General features: G+C 44.0%; 1 protein-coding gene across 1 annotated transcript in view; it reads right to left on the reverse strand.

The window, feature by feature from the left end:
* Positions 1 to 13,807, reverse strand: part of sv2a (synaptic vesicle glycoprotein 2A) — a 57,048-nt gene that overhangs the window by 14,384 nt on the left and 28,857 nt on the right. The window contains exons 3-5 of the mRNA XM_030393438.1: positions 3,004 to 3,184; positions 1,232 to 1,383; positions 5 to 138 (exon numbers count right to left, since the gene is read on the reverse strand). Coding sequence (XP_030249298.1) covers positions 5 to 138; positions 1,232 to 1,383; positions 3,004 to 3,184 — 467 coding nt within the window. The remainder of the gene's footprint in view (positions 1 to 4; positions 139 to 1,231; positions 1,384 to 3,003; positions 3,185 to 13,807) is intronic.

Consider the following 13,807-nt stretch of genomic DNA (forward strand, 5'->3'; position numbering starts at 1 on the left):
TGACCTCCAGGAAGAAGCGGGGGCTCTCAGGCATGGTGGTGAGGGCAGAGATGGCCGCCACAGACGGTAAGGCACACACCAACACGAAGACACGCCAGCTGTGGAACTGGTAGGCCGAGCCCATCTGGAAACTCCAGCCTTAATGAGGAGAGCGAGAAGGGGAAGCGTCAGAGAAAACGCGAGCTAAGAGGCAGCAGCAGGACTCAAGAAGCCTCCAATACTGACACTGTGATGCTCTGGCTGACTAAAACCTAAGAAAAAATGTTTTTAATGAAAATATTAGAGTTCCTAATCTTGAAAACATAACTGCTTGAGATCACAGACCCTCAGTGGATGAAGGTTGTGAAGCAGGATCACATAAGCAGAGAGACTCATTACGCAGCGAGTGTTTGATTTAATGTAATGTCATTCGAAGAAAAGGCCCCGTGGAAACATTTTGATGATCTCCCTCGTCAGCTGCAGTTTGCTTGCGATATTATTCCTCGGACACACATCTGAGAGGATTCGCTTGTCTGTCGGTACAGAGACCGACACCTCTGATCAAATCAGCTGTGATTAGACCTCGAGACAGCTGCTGGGGAGTGAAATAAACAAGATTAAATAAAGGTAACACTTGTGTTTGCAACCCACTCAAACGCAGCTCAACTTGCTGAAGAGCCACTGATGTGCTGTAGTCGACCATGAAGCGGTGCATCACAAAGGCAGTGTCGGAAGAAGAAGAAGTACTGAGGAAAAGTAGCAGTTTTACATGTAAAAATACTGCATCACAAGTAAAAGTACTGCATTACAAGTAAAAGTACTGCATTACAAGTAAAAGTACTGAATATACCAGCAAAATGTATGTTAGAAGTTTGAAATATGAACTATAAAAGCGCTCCTTGTGCAAAATGGCTCCAAATTACAGCGTTACATTTATTATATAATATAATTTTCCTTATTTTATATAAATTTCGACCATTTTAGCTGCAACAATTAAGTTGATCACATGTTTTGGATAACAAAGGTAAAGTAATAAGTAACTGTTCCTGTGGAATAAATGATTTTTTTAAATGTAGTGAAGTTAAATGTACCGAAAAAACTGTAATAAAGCAAGGACGTGAGTAAATATTCTTACTTTCCATCCCTACCATGTGCAAGCAACCATGGCTAGATGACAGGGTGTTTAGTGACTTGTATACATATTGCCTCAGACAATGATTCCCTGACCGAGCGATCTGTTTGTTTTTCTCACCATAGTGTGGGATGATGGCCCAGGCCATGGCGGAGGCGTAGATACCACCGATCATCCAGAACATGCAGAGCCAGCTCAGATGCTCTCCTCGCTTCTCCTGGGCCAGGAACTCAGAGTAGTAGGAAAACACGATGGGGATGGAGCCGCCGATACTGCGGAGAGGAGAGGGAGGCAGGAGCGTCAACGGAGAGACGGTTAAAAGAAGAGCGAGAGAAAGGCTCCACGTGGAGGAGAAGCAAGCGGTGGGTCGAGATGAGAGAGAGAGGAGAAAGAATGGAGGAAACAAGAAAGCATGAAAGATGACAATGGTAATTTAAAATGGTAGTGAAAGGAGAAAGAAAACAAATTAAATAACGTGAAGGAAGAATGGAAGGAAAACAATACAACAAAGGGAGCCAGGAGGACAAAGAAGAAAGACAAAGCGCCTTAAAGCAAAAGGTTTTAAGATCGTAAGAGTGTGAGACAGACAATTGATCAGCTTTGTAGTTAAGAGTGAAGATTAAAGTCCTGAAAGCCTCCATTAACGAGCTGACTGCAATCCACGGCACCATCTTTACAGCCTCTGCGCACGTTTCCATCACAACAGTTTACAATCAGATGGGAGCTCCGTTTTTCCAAATGGACTCATTATATCAGCGACACCGGCCAACAGGGCCAGTGTCGCTGATATAATGAGTCCATTTGGAAAAAGTTTAAAGTTCACCGCACCGCAAATGGCAGCAATATCCATAATGAACAGGCCACTATGGCTCATTTCTGAAGAACAACGGCAGACGTTACAGTTTCACGGGCTGCAGATTCTTTTTAATCATGGAAGTCAGGGAGGGAAGAGCAGCTGCACTATTAGACCTCACTGTCGCTACAGAGGAGCAACACACACACGGACTTAATCGCACGCAGGATGTTAATTAAAGAGATGAATAGGTTTTGCTGCCAGGTTGCAGAATTGTACATTAAAGCCGCTCTCTAAAGAATTTGAAAATGTCACACTTTGACACCCCCTAGTGGTGCCATCAACCAGCGTCTCAGCCCAGTGGCCAGAATAAATAATAATGACAAAAAAAAACATTATCTCCATGTACATGTCTTAACATTTCCATGGTTTTCTGAAACACTCATTGCTGAAATGTATTCAAGCGACTGGGTTAAAAATCAGAAGCTGCTTTGGTCCATTTTTTTCTCTTTGGTGATAACCGACAAAAACACGATGCCAACCAGAAGTAGATCGAGTGTAATTGAAAACTAGATAAGCTGATGTGTATCTAAACCATCTAAAACAAGGTGAAGGTCGTTCTTAAAGTCAGACCCTGACAATCAGAGCTAGGCCGCCATTTTGCTGACATTTTGCCACAGCCACCAGCATCCAGCAACAGAAACAGCCTTAAGAGACCAGAATGCAACAAAGGCACAAATTATTAATTTCAGGCTGACAGTAGCTACATTTTCATGCCTTTGGCATCCATCTTTAACCAAAACAGTTCAAGGCCCATTATCCGGAGGTTGTAGAGTTTTGTGAATGAAATAACAGCCTTAAAAGTAAGTAAATAAATCAGTTTGAAGAAAATCAAAACATCCAGAAATGAAACAAATCCCACAGACACCCAAGTATCTGAGGTTGGATTTTGTAAATATAAGCGCAGTGTTTTTTATCCGTCCTCTGACATGTGGCATCGCTCCGACTGTCAAGTCAACCGATGCACCGCAGCGGGTCGTGACTGTCTCGTTTCCCGCCCTGCCTGCCGTGTCTGCGTGTGACTCATCAGTCCTCTTACCCCACACCAGAGGCCAGGCGGCAGAAGAGGAAGGAGACGTAGCCCTGGACGAAGGACGAGAAGAAGGCAAACACGCTGTTGATGGAGAGGGAGATGAGGAGGGTCTGCCGTCGGCCGATCCGATCGGCCAGGCCGCCCCACACGAAGGCCCCGACCATCATCCCCAGGTAAACAATCAGACCTGAGAGAGGAGGAGAGGGGGGGACAAAGAGAGAGAGAGGGAGAGAGGGCATGATAATAAGGTGTTATTCATCAGTAAACTCATTGGTATTACCCTCACTTCCTCTCTCATTAGATTTCCAATCCCCAGTAAATTAGCTCATTTGGCGGCCTCATTGGAGCACTGGAGTATTTTGCATAAACCACAGAACAGAGAGAAAGAAGTGCAGCATAATCATCTGAATGCTGCCTCGGCCGACGAGGGAGCGATGGGGTCAAGATTATAACAATAATAATAATCACCTTCTTTGTACAACAGTTTTATAAAAATTACTCACTGGAGAGAAATAACACAGGACAACAGAAACAATTTGGACTGTGGGAAAGAAGTTCACTCCATAAAGAATTCATTAAAAACACATGAAGAGAAAGAGGGCGTACTGGAAGATAGTTTGAGTTTCAGCTGTGTGGAGAGGAAGTCACTGAGGTACTAATTGCAGTTTAAGGTCCCGACAGCAAAGGCACAAGTTTTATATCTATTCTAAAAATCCCTCACGGTTCACCGGCGCTCCTCCCTCTGTGTTTCTGCTGTCATCTCTCTCCTGGGTTTCTTGTTTGGTGCCATGTTTGCTCTCTCTCTCTCTGTTTGTGTGCATGGGGATCCATTTCCCTCCCGCTGCCAATCAACATCTCAATCAATCACTCATCAAGCTCCGGCAGTATTATCATCCCGCGGCTCTACACTCCAGTCTTTGCCGGATCGTTTGCATTGCCGATGTGGCACTAATGCTACATCCCGTTTGCCTGAATCCTCTTTAATCTTGTGTTTAGCTCTCCTCGGGTTGATCTTGCCCTCTGTCTACCTGCCTCGCCCAGCGTCTGCCAGTCTGCCTCCCAGCCAGCAGCTCAGCTCTCCCTGCCTGCTCCGCTCAGTCGAAAGCTCTGGCTCAGCTCACCTCCATCTGTGCAACTATTCAACAAATCCACATTTGGACGACTGCTACCCGTGTGTTTGAGTGCTCCAAAATTACAAAAAGTCAGTCGAGTCGTGTGATTGTTTTTTGCTTCCTCTAGTTACGGTCTGGCTGCAGCAGTTTGTATGAGTTCGAAGACGTGAGCAGGCTGTGAAACAGTGAAGGAAGGAGTCCAGTAACTCAATTTGGGAAAAGATGAAAGCATTAATAATATTCTCTCGTGAATAAAAATGATCTAATTATTTTGAAAATGCAGTCGATTATAAATTAAAAACAGGACTGAACTTCTCTTTCAGCTTGGACAAGTTCTACATTTTGTGAAAATTTAAATTAGAAGATCAATCAAACTACGACTCCAACATCAGCATGCTGACAGAGTCAGAGCCAGAGTGACACCACACCTGAGTAGACCGGCTTCTAGTACAACATAGAAGTTACTCAGTATTTTGAGTCAGACTGACTTAAGAGCTGGTGATGCACAAGAGAAGCCATCTTGGATTATCTATAGGTCGGGGTTTGTGTGTCCGACTCTCCGCATTGAAATGGAACGCACCATTAGTATGGAGCTAAAATTTCACGGCCATTAGCTTAGATGAGCATTCAGCTAGGAAGACTTTGCAGCAACGTAAACCTTTTTAAATGTTCTTTATCTCAAAAAATTTTAATTATTCAGCAGAATTTTTGTTGTTTTGGACGGAGCCTGGCGAGCTGTCTGCAGTTAGCTGTATGATAATTGCAGCTAATCGTTTGCTAGCCGTAGCTTTAAGATTAGCATAGCAAGACAAGAGTGATACAGAACTAATCACCTTAGCTTACAATAACTTCTATGAAGAAACCCACTTTGTCACGTGGCTCAAATACAACTTAATTTTCTATTGTCATGTTTGATGGATTCTTGACATAAGGTTTTGGAACAAATTAACTTGTTAGGGCAGCTTAAGTTTACCCAAACTAGCGTTAGCAGTTAGCCTGAGCGGTGTTGAGATGTCACTGTTGGGTCGATTTAGTTTATTTAAGATGCAGAGAAACAGTTTTGCTGCAAATGACAGAAATGAACAAATTCAAAATCAACCACCAGTTGTCTGGAGTCCATAGAGCCTCTCTCCCAACACCCGACAAAATAATGAATACACAGAATTCCCGACATGTCAAACTCTTCCAATAAAAAGTGAAAATTTGTGTATCAAAGATTACTCCTAACATCTCACAACTCCTTTTCTCCCTCTGGTATCCTCTCTTGACACATTATAGACTGAATAACCCGGGAGAAGCCGGTGTCTTCCCTTCCCACATCAGGAAGTCAGTGCCTGGGTGGTGCAGACAAGCCGATAACAGAAACAAACCTCACTGTTGTCAACCAGCCTTGTGACTGGAGGTGCTAACACGACTCACATCTTCTGCACCTCTCCGAGCCGGCCTCTCTTCGCCTGTGTCTCTAGCTTTCTTTCTCACTTACGAGGATCCCACACACACACACACACACACACACACACACACACACGCTCGCTTGCAATCGCTGCCTTATTGACATCCTGTCAACAGACTTCACACTGCCCGAGCCTGCAGTGACACAAGTGATCGGTGCCATCACTCTGAATGATGAAGGAGGAAGAGGCCGGCGTGCAGTGCCGGGTCCTGACATCTGTGTTTAAATGTGGTTTTCAGTTTTCTGCATGTGAAAGATAGACTCTCACATATGCTATAATCTTCTTTTTTTTCAAACAGGCAAATCAAACACAGTGTGTCCAATTTATAGGCTGATGAGGATGAAGACAGTGTGACACAGACTAAATCTCAGAGACAACTGACCGTGAGGGGTCTAAAGACAAGACATAACTTTGTTTTATGTGATTTGCACAGTGTTTAGATGCCAATTGTCACTTGATTTTACGGTAGATTCACCATTAGGAAGGCAAATTTAGCTACCTTCACTTTCACTTTTAATGTCCTCTCAACTTGATTTGGCAGAATTTCTACTGTTATCTTGCTGCTCTTTAAGGAGCAACAATCAAGCAGGCTTCCAGCAACACTGAGGGCTCTACTAGTCCTCGACCCAGTGACATCCGAACAGCTGATACCGTCATCTGCAGATGGCACAAAAGCAGCCCTGGCTTCATACAGCTAAATGAGCCAGACATGGGGTCAATAAAACTCCTGTTTTACATCTACGCAGGCGATAAACACGATCTGATGGATCAGCGAAGATAATCCATCAGGCAGTCCTAACAAGCTGACTGCTGGGATGATGAAGCTGCAGTTAGTGGCCACACTAAAAATGGCAAGTTTAGCACCGAGGATGGACGTTCTTAACTTGGAGGAATATAAAGAGGGGTGTTCCTTTCTTTTTAGATGAGAAGACTTTTTTAATGTGTTGATGAGCGTCTGTGTGTGACTCATTCCCTCTGTCTGTGTTTCTCTGTGTAATCACTGCAGTGCTGAATCCTGGAAGAAGGTGACTTTCAGCCCGTTGTTTGATTGATTGCAGGGAGTTCTTTGTGTGCAAACGTTGGCCTGTTTCCATCATCCCAGGTGTGTGTGTGTGTGTGTGTGTGTGTGTGTGTGTGTGTGTGTGTGTGTGTATGTGTATATATGTGTGTGTATTATAAAAAGTGAGTGTACAGTTTCCCGTTCTGAATGTGTGAGCATGTTTGTGTCAATATTCCCTTTTTTTTCCACATACTGCAAGTGTGTGCTCGTACTTCATCAGTGTGTGTGCGTGTGTGTGTGTGAGTGTGTGTGTGGGTGCTTATCTACATGCTTTCCACCCTGCCGGGGCAGAGAGACAGCTGCGAGGCGCTCCTCCTGACAATACAGCTCAAAGCGGCAACACTGAGCCGGTGATGATGACTGGGCTCAATAGCCGTCGCCGCAATGCAGCAGCGTGGAGGTAGACGGACTGACAGACGGGAGAGACAACCACAGTGACCAGGATGGGCCAAGGAGTCGGTACCTCTTCTGACGCCTCCCTTAAAGCTGCAGTCTGACAATCTGACTTCCTTGCTGATCACCGTCTCTCTCCGTCTCTATCTCCCTCTGTCGTCACATTCAGCCGGCTCAGGTTTGTATCTGTGCAGCTGGGATCAGTTATCAGCTGCATTTAGCTCAAGGATGGATTATATCCTGATTCATCTTACTCATCCGATGGGCAAAATAATTGATTAGGAGTCTAAGTGCAAAGTTTGAAAGCTAAATTTCACTGTCATCAATAAATGCAGAGCACTTTGTGACTTTGCAGTTTAACCATTGAAAGAGAGAGGGATTAAGCGATGAGAGTGTGTGAGTTTTTTACCAGTTTTTTAAATGTCACCAGTTTGACAGAACATTATAAAGCTTATCTAAAAAGAAGTGCGAGAGGGAGAGTACATATTTGCCCTGAAAAGTATATTTAAGGACAGATGTCCTATACAGTTACATAAAGGGCTCTCTTGGGACTGTAACTGTACCTTATGTTCACCCATAAAGGTACAAACATCCTCTACTCTAGGTGACAAATGTGTAGCAATTCAGACTGAACTTAAGCTGAGGTTATTTAAGGTGGCGGGATCCAAACATGATCTCTTCCTAACATTTACTAAGTGTTTTCAGTGCCTAAACCAGACAAGTACGAACACTGTGACAACATTAATTTGAAAACTGAAACGAAAGAATCAAAGCCTTGACAACCTTACCAGCTTCCCAGCTGCCAACACTGCTGCCGGGTGTCTGAGGATTCAGGAGCTCAGATCAAGATGCTAATTCAACCTCGACTTCAACCTGCAGTAACTGAGATTTTCATACGGTAGGCAGAGTGGAATCACAGTGTAAACACAACATGGACATGAGATCAGCTTTTGAGTTGATCTGGAAATCTTGCGCATACATCCAGCAGTTATGGGACAACATTAGTTTTTAATTGAGATTCTTATTTCTGTCCATATGGTGAAAGCAACATAACTCTGCCTGTTTTTACCTTTTAAGCTAAAAACAGCTGCCTGCCGCAGCGCTGATAAGGAGCGTTAAGAGTAACCCAAAACAGTAAAAAACAGAGGAATCAGCTGGAAGACGCCATAAAGCTCCACAGAGCTGAGGGGAAATGCACAGTTACAAGCGAGTGGTTTCACATACAAGTAGTCACAAAATCTGTCCTAAATGCCGTGCACTGTCACCGTCAACACAGCTACAGATGTAAAAATGTCTATATAATAAAAGACACGGATGTGTCATCTTAAAAATGGCTGGATTCGTCTCAACATCTCGTCAAAAATATCACATTTTGTTGCCACAAACATGACTGAACCTGAACATGGTTGTGCAAGTTGAATACAGGAGTTACCATGCAGGACTGCAGTTAAAGATGCTCTACAAACTGTAAATCAGGAGCTAAATGGGATAAAATGCCAGAAACAGAAGCAAGTAAAGTTTGTGGTAAACCTTACAATCTTGTATGGTAGCTTTTAAATGACAATAAATGATTGTACTCATTCAGCCGTAACAAAACTGACTTCTAAGAGAGGTAACATGTACTTATGTATTGTATATTGCCTCTGCTACAACCCTTCATTTTCTAAAATGTTGTTCTGCTGTTTTCTGTTTTTATTGCCAAGAAAAGAGAAACAAGGAGATTCAGAGGCCATGACAAGGTTTCAGGCTGACACATCTTCTGCCAACAGTGACTCTGCTCCCTTCCTCCTTTTCATTTTAAATCATGCAGCAGAAGAAAGCTGCCGAACACTGATTCATAGTATTTGGTCACAACTTAAATGATGTATTTTGTTCAGTTAGATAAGTTCCTCTTGGTGGAGAGTTTGTGTTTTTATTTTGTCTGACTTTAGATACGAGATGTGTTTAAAATCCCTTCAGGCTTTTATCATCCGTCAGTATCAACATTTGTTTTTTTTTTTCATATTTATTTACAAAGACGTCCAGTGAATTGTTACACCTCCCAGCAGGGGACGTGCAATATCACAAACAGCTCCTGCTTCCTCTTCCATTCTTTAATAATTCATAGCATGTGCAATATTATGAGATGCTGTGAAATCTGTTTTATTTTTATTTTATTTTAGATGAAACAGAGGTAAGAGAGAGAGAGAGAGAGAGAGAGATGAGCAGAGGGTGAGGAGCCTTCATACAGCTGAGCACCCCGGCGCTCTGGAGAGGAAGTGGGGGAGGGGAGGAGGAAGAATAGAGAGAGAGAGAGAGAGAGAGAGAGAGAGAGTGACAAAAAAAAAGGAAAGAGGAGGGGAGGATGGTGGCCTGTCTGCGCCGTGACAGAGCTCCCAAAGGCTCCAGGGTTGTGTGTGTGTGTGTGTGTGTGTGTGTAGATGCACACAGAAAAGAAAAGAGTGTGTGCCAGTGCAGGGTCGTGTGTCTGCGTACGTGGGTGAGGGAGGGGGCAGGGCGGGGGCCACTATTAATAGCCGGTTTTCCCTTTTCTGCCAGAGCGCACAGGGCTTTTTGAATGAGCCGAGGGGTCGAGGCGCTGGAGGAGAATGCGGGCCCTCGTCAGCTGACTCGGCCAGTCGGCCATTACGCTCCTCTCTCTGCTGCTCACCACCGAGAGCTGAAATATAATAGATATAATTGTTTTGCAGCTGCAGCCTCGCCCCCGTCACGGTAAGGGCTGCGATGTGAATGCAGAACAAACACTGCAGCAGCTGATCAACGCAGTTCGAAGGGTGGAAAGAGCCGAACTGCTACCTGCATACGATTTTGACACGAGGACACCAGCACCCTGAATTCTCCTTCAGCAGAAGAGTATAGAGATTGCAAAGTCACTGTCAGCGCTCATTTTAACAAAGGGAAAGCTCTTGTTTGTGTGGTATTTAACGCCTCTATTGAAGGCGTGTTTATTTGTGGCATGCAAGTTAACAAGCTTTATTATTGTTGGTTACTCTGATGGTAAAGCTGCACATTTAATCAAAAATCTCATCAAAATCTGCCAACGTGATCTCACTTTCAGTCCGTCGAGTACAGCAGCCTGGTCAGTGGCCTTAGGCTTCAAACTACGATGCTCCACATGACCTTCAAGGAGCTGTGCACATGAAGGGCTCTGCAGACAAGTTAGACACAATACTGAATGTGTCAAATCCTGTTAGACTTTCAAAATAAAGCTCCGGCTCAAACTATTAATAAAACATCACAATGTCCGGTTAGACTTTTAAAATAAAGCTAGCTGTCCAACAGTTTCAAAGTATAACACATTATGACTTTTGGACAGTAATTAGTGTAGTCTAATGATCACGGTTTGGTTAGAGATAGGCTCCAATACTACTTGGTTAGGTTTAGGAGAAGATCGTCCTTTGGGTTAAAATGACGACATTCTGTCATGGTTTGGGTTTTCAGTTTAGTTAATTCGATGTTCGTCATGTTTTACTTTCCACTTCCTGTCTTAGTCTTTTTACCAGCCTTTTCCTATGTACACCTGTGATTCATTTGTTAATAATTCCTGTGCATTTAAGCCTGTTTTTCCCACAATCTCCATCAGTATGTCTGTTTTCATTCCGCGTTTCTGTGCCTGTTCCCCCGGTCCCTCCTGCGTCCTCTGCGTTCGTGCTTTGTGCTCCTCGGCTTCTGGTTTGTTTTCATTTCTCTTGAGTCGTTTCCTTGGGCTTTCCTTTGCCTGCTTTTTATTGTTTGGATTGGATTGGATGATTGGATTTTGGATGACAGCTCATCACTGAAGCTCGCTTGTTGTTCCTTCTTCCTAAGTGCCTCTGCGTCTGCATTGGGGTCCCCGTCATTTTGAGAGAAAACACAACACGTTCTGTCTCTAACTTAGTGACCAAGTTATGTCATTTATGTACGATAAATCATTTCATTGTATTTGATGTGTTGGGAGTGAGAGCCGGTAGCAACATCGAAGCATGGCTAAGTGCAATATCCAGATCGGGGGAGTTGCAATTTATTCGACTAAGAAATCCAAATGACGGCCACGCCAATTTACAAATCCTGATCAAACATCATGGGGAAATTAACAAACTTACAATTTTAATAACAATTCCGTGGAGGAAAGAATCACAGACACAGATGCATCTGTTGCCTGAGAGCTTGCATATTCATCCTCAGATGTTCGCTGAATACTAATTTCCGAGCTTAATTCCTTCCTGACACTATTTTCCATCTGCAATAATGTGTACCAAAGTTTCACTGTTCCGATGGCTAATTATATCCAGCAGGCTACAGAGTCTAACCCGGTTCGCCTGCAGCCTCCTCTCCCAGCCTCTCTCACAGGAGCCAGTGCATCAAACAGACACAGGTAGTTCTTCCCTTCCACTCTCTCTTCATCCCGTCTGCCTCCCTTTATTCTTGATCTCAGGTCTCCATTCCGTGTTCGCTAAAAGCCCAAGGAGACATTACAATACACGAAGGCTCCTTTTAGCCTCAGGAGCAACTGTGCAATAGCTAATTGGGGGCATGTACACGTACTGCACGACTGATGCAGTCTCCTGAAGGATATCTAACAGAAGCATGGCTGGAAATTTCAAAATAAACAGCCTGATAGAAGATTTATACGCATGCATACCAGATGTATTTCCCTCGAAATCGTTGCGGCAGGCGGCGGAGGCTCCACAGTGTGAGGAATCTACTTGACATTTAGAGGACTCGTGCTTATGCAGCACTTTTTCTAGAAATCTCTTTTGTGTGGCAGAGCTGCTGCATATAACAAACCCCCATTTTCTTCCCACCATCATGGCAGACAAAGCCACGCTGCAGACGCAACCTCTGCAGCCTCACAACAAGGGCTGTGAGAGCGGCTCCTCCACCTGATTGTGCAGAAACGCTCCACCACGGGCTTCACTGCGGTCATTAGAGAGCCTCACTCTGCAGTTTCAGCTTTTAAATTTCTTTACTTGGCTTGAAGTTTCTGTTGAATGAATACGGGGTCTGCGGCGTGTGTGCTTGCAACATCTCCAGCAAAGTCAAAAATGCCTGGAGATCACGCACACACTGCACGCACACACAGTTCAAAGGTGCACACACAATACAAGTTTAAGTGGCTGCCGCTATGAGGACTAGAGGGAGCTGCATTTAGACTGAGTGGAGGAGAAGAGGGTGAGGATGAGGGTGATGGTGGGGGGGTGGGGGAGAGAGGACACTAGGAATCATGGGATGCAGAGAGGCATGAGCAAAGGAGGCTCTCTAGCATGAGTCAGGCGTGTTGCGTAACAGGGAGAGGAGGAGGGAGTCCGGGCCGGTCGCGTCTCCCTACTGGCTCCACCCTGGCATGACACACAAGCCCAGCCAGAGAGAGAGGGGAGGGAGGGAGGGAGGACGGGAGAGACGTAAGGGAGGACGGGGGAGAAGTAAGAGACCAGAGGTGGAAGTAACTGGAGCATTTTTTGCTGAAAGCTTCAGTGAGCAGTTATACTGACAATTTAGATATTCTAAATAACTTCTAAAAGTCGTACAAAATCAAGCTTTTTTGTTGTTTACTTACTCCTCTGCATTTCCATTTCTTCCCTCATCACTTTCTTTGACTCCAGTGAACAAAACTGAGACAGCAAACTAGCGTTAGCAATTAGCGGTCATTTAGAGTCGTGTCTCTGGACACTTAATGAATGTGAGATCAATATCCACTCTCCATTCAGCTGTTTTTGCTCTGCACCACCCTCTCAGGGAAATATCTGATTCGTTAGCTGCGAAATGCTCCACCACGTTCACCAGCTAGTCGCTAACGTTGTCCGTCTGCAGAGCACGTAGCACACCGTGCTGTTATCAGAATAGTTTTGCTTAAAACTGCCACCCGAATAAAGGGGTGAGAGTGAATTATAACAGTACAGTTGCAGATGGGAAACAACAAACAATGAGCTGAAATGCTAAGATGCTAATGTCTTCTTTGTGGGTGGATCACTATGAGTAGTATTTTACATTACACTAATTACAACACAGCCTCTTTTTTTACTCTTTTTTTACCTGTAGTTTTACTAGTCTCAGTTTTAAAGTTTAATAATAATGTGAATAACAAAGAAAGTACATGCCTATTTTGTCCTTTTGTCTTCATAATATGATTGTTTATGTCCTTATTTCTCTCCAAAATTCAATAAAATGTTGATTGCCAAAAATAAAACCAAAAAAAATAAAACATAGTGATTCTTCAGGTAAAAAAAAAAAATCAACATTTTTACTTTTACAGGAGTAATTTCCCCGGATGCAATTGCTACTGTTGCTGCTTTTTTTGTCACCATGGGAAACGACTCACACACACACACACTATGAGTATAACACATGTGCACATACACACGTAAATCGTCATGGCTGTATGAGCAGACAGACACACAGGCAGCTTACTGTACATGTCGGCTCCGCAATCCATACCTTGTCCTGTGCATGGACCACTTGGAAAATCACACAACCCAGTAACCAATTAAAAGCATGGATGGCTGCCAAACGTAGCTGAGAGAGAGTGTGTGTGTGTGTGTGTGTTTGTGTTTGTGTTTGCATTTTCCTCTGAGCGCCGAGCAACATACCCTTATTTCCCAATAAGTGTAGAGCATTGCCTGATTGTTAAAAGAAAATGAAAGTGTGTTTGTTTCAAACAGCTGCATATAACCAGGATGGGTAACGGGGACGCTGAAGCTGGAAATAAAAGAAACGTCCACGTCAACATGGCGTTTGACCCCTAAACTCTGATGCAGCGCTGCAGCTCACTGACCAGCAGCGGACTGAGCTGAAAAGGAACATTCTGTACTTTA

Source organism: Sparus aurata, chromosome 17 (assembly GCF_900880675.1).
Source record: "Sparus aurata chromosome 17, fSpaAur1.1, whole genome shotgun sequence".
In the NCBI taxonomy this organism is placed as follows: domain Eukaryota; kingdom Metazoa; phylum Chordata; class Actinopteri; order Spariformes; family Sparidae; genus Sparus; species Sparus aurata.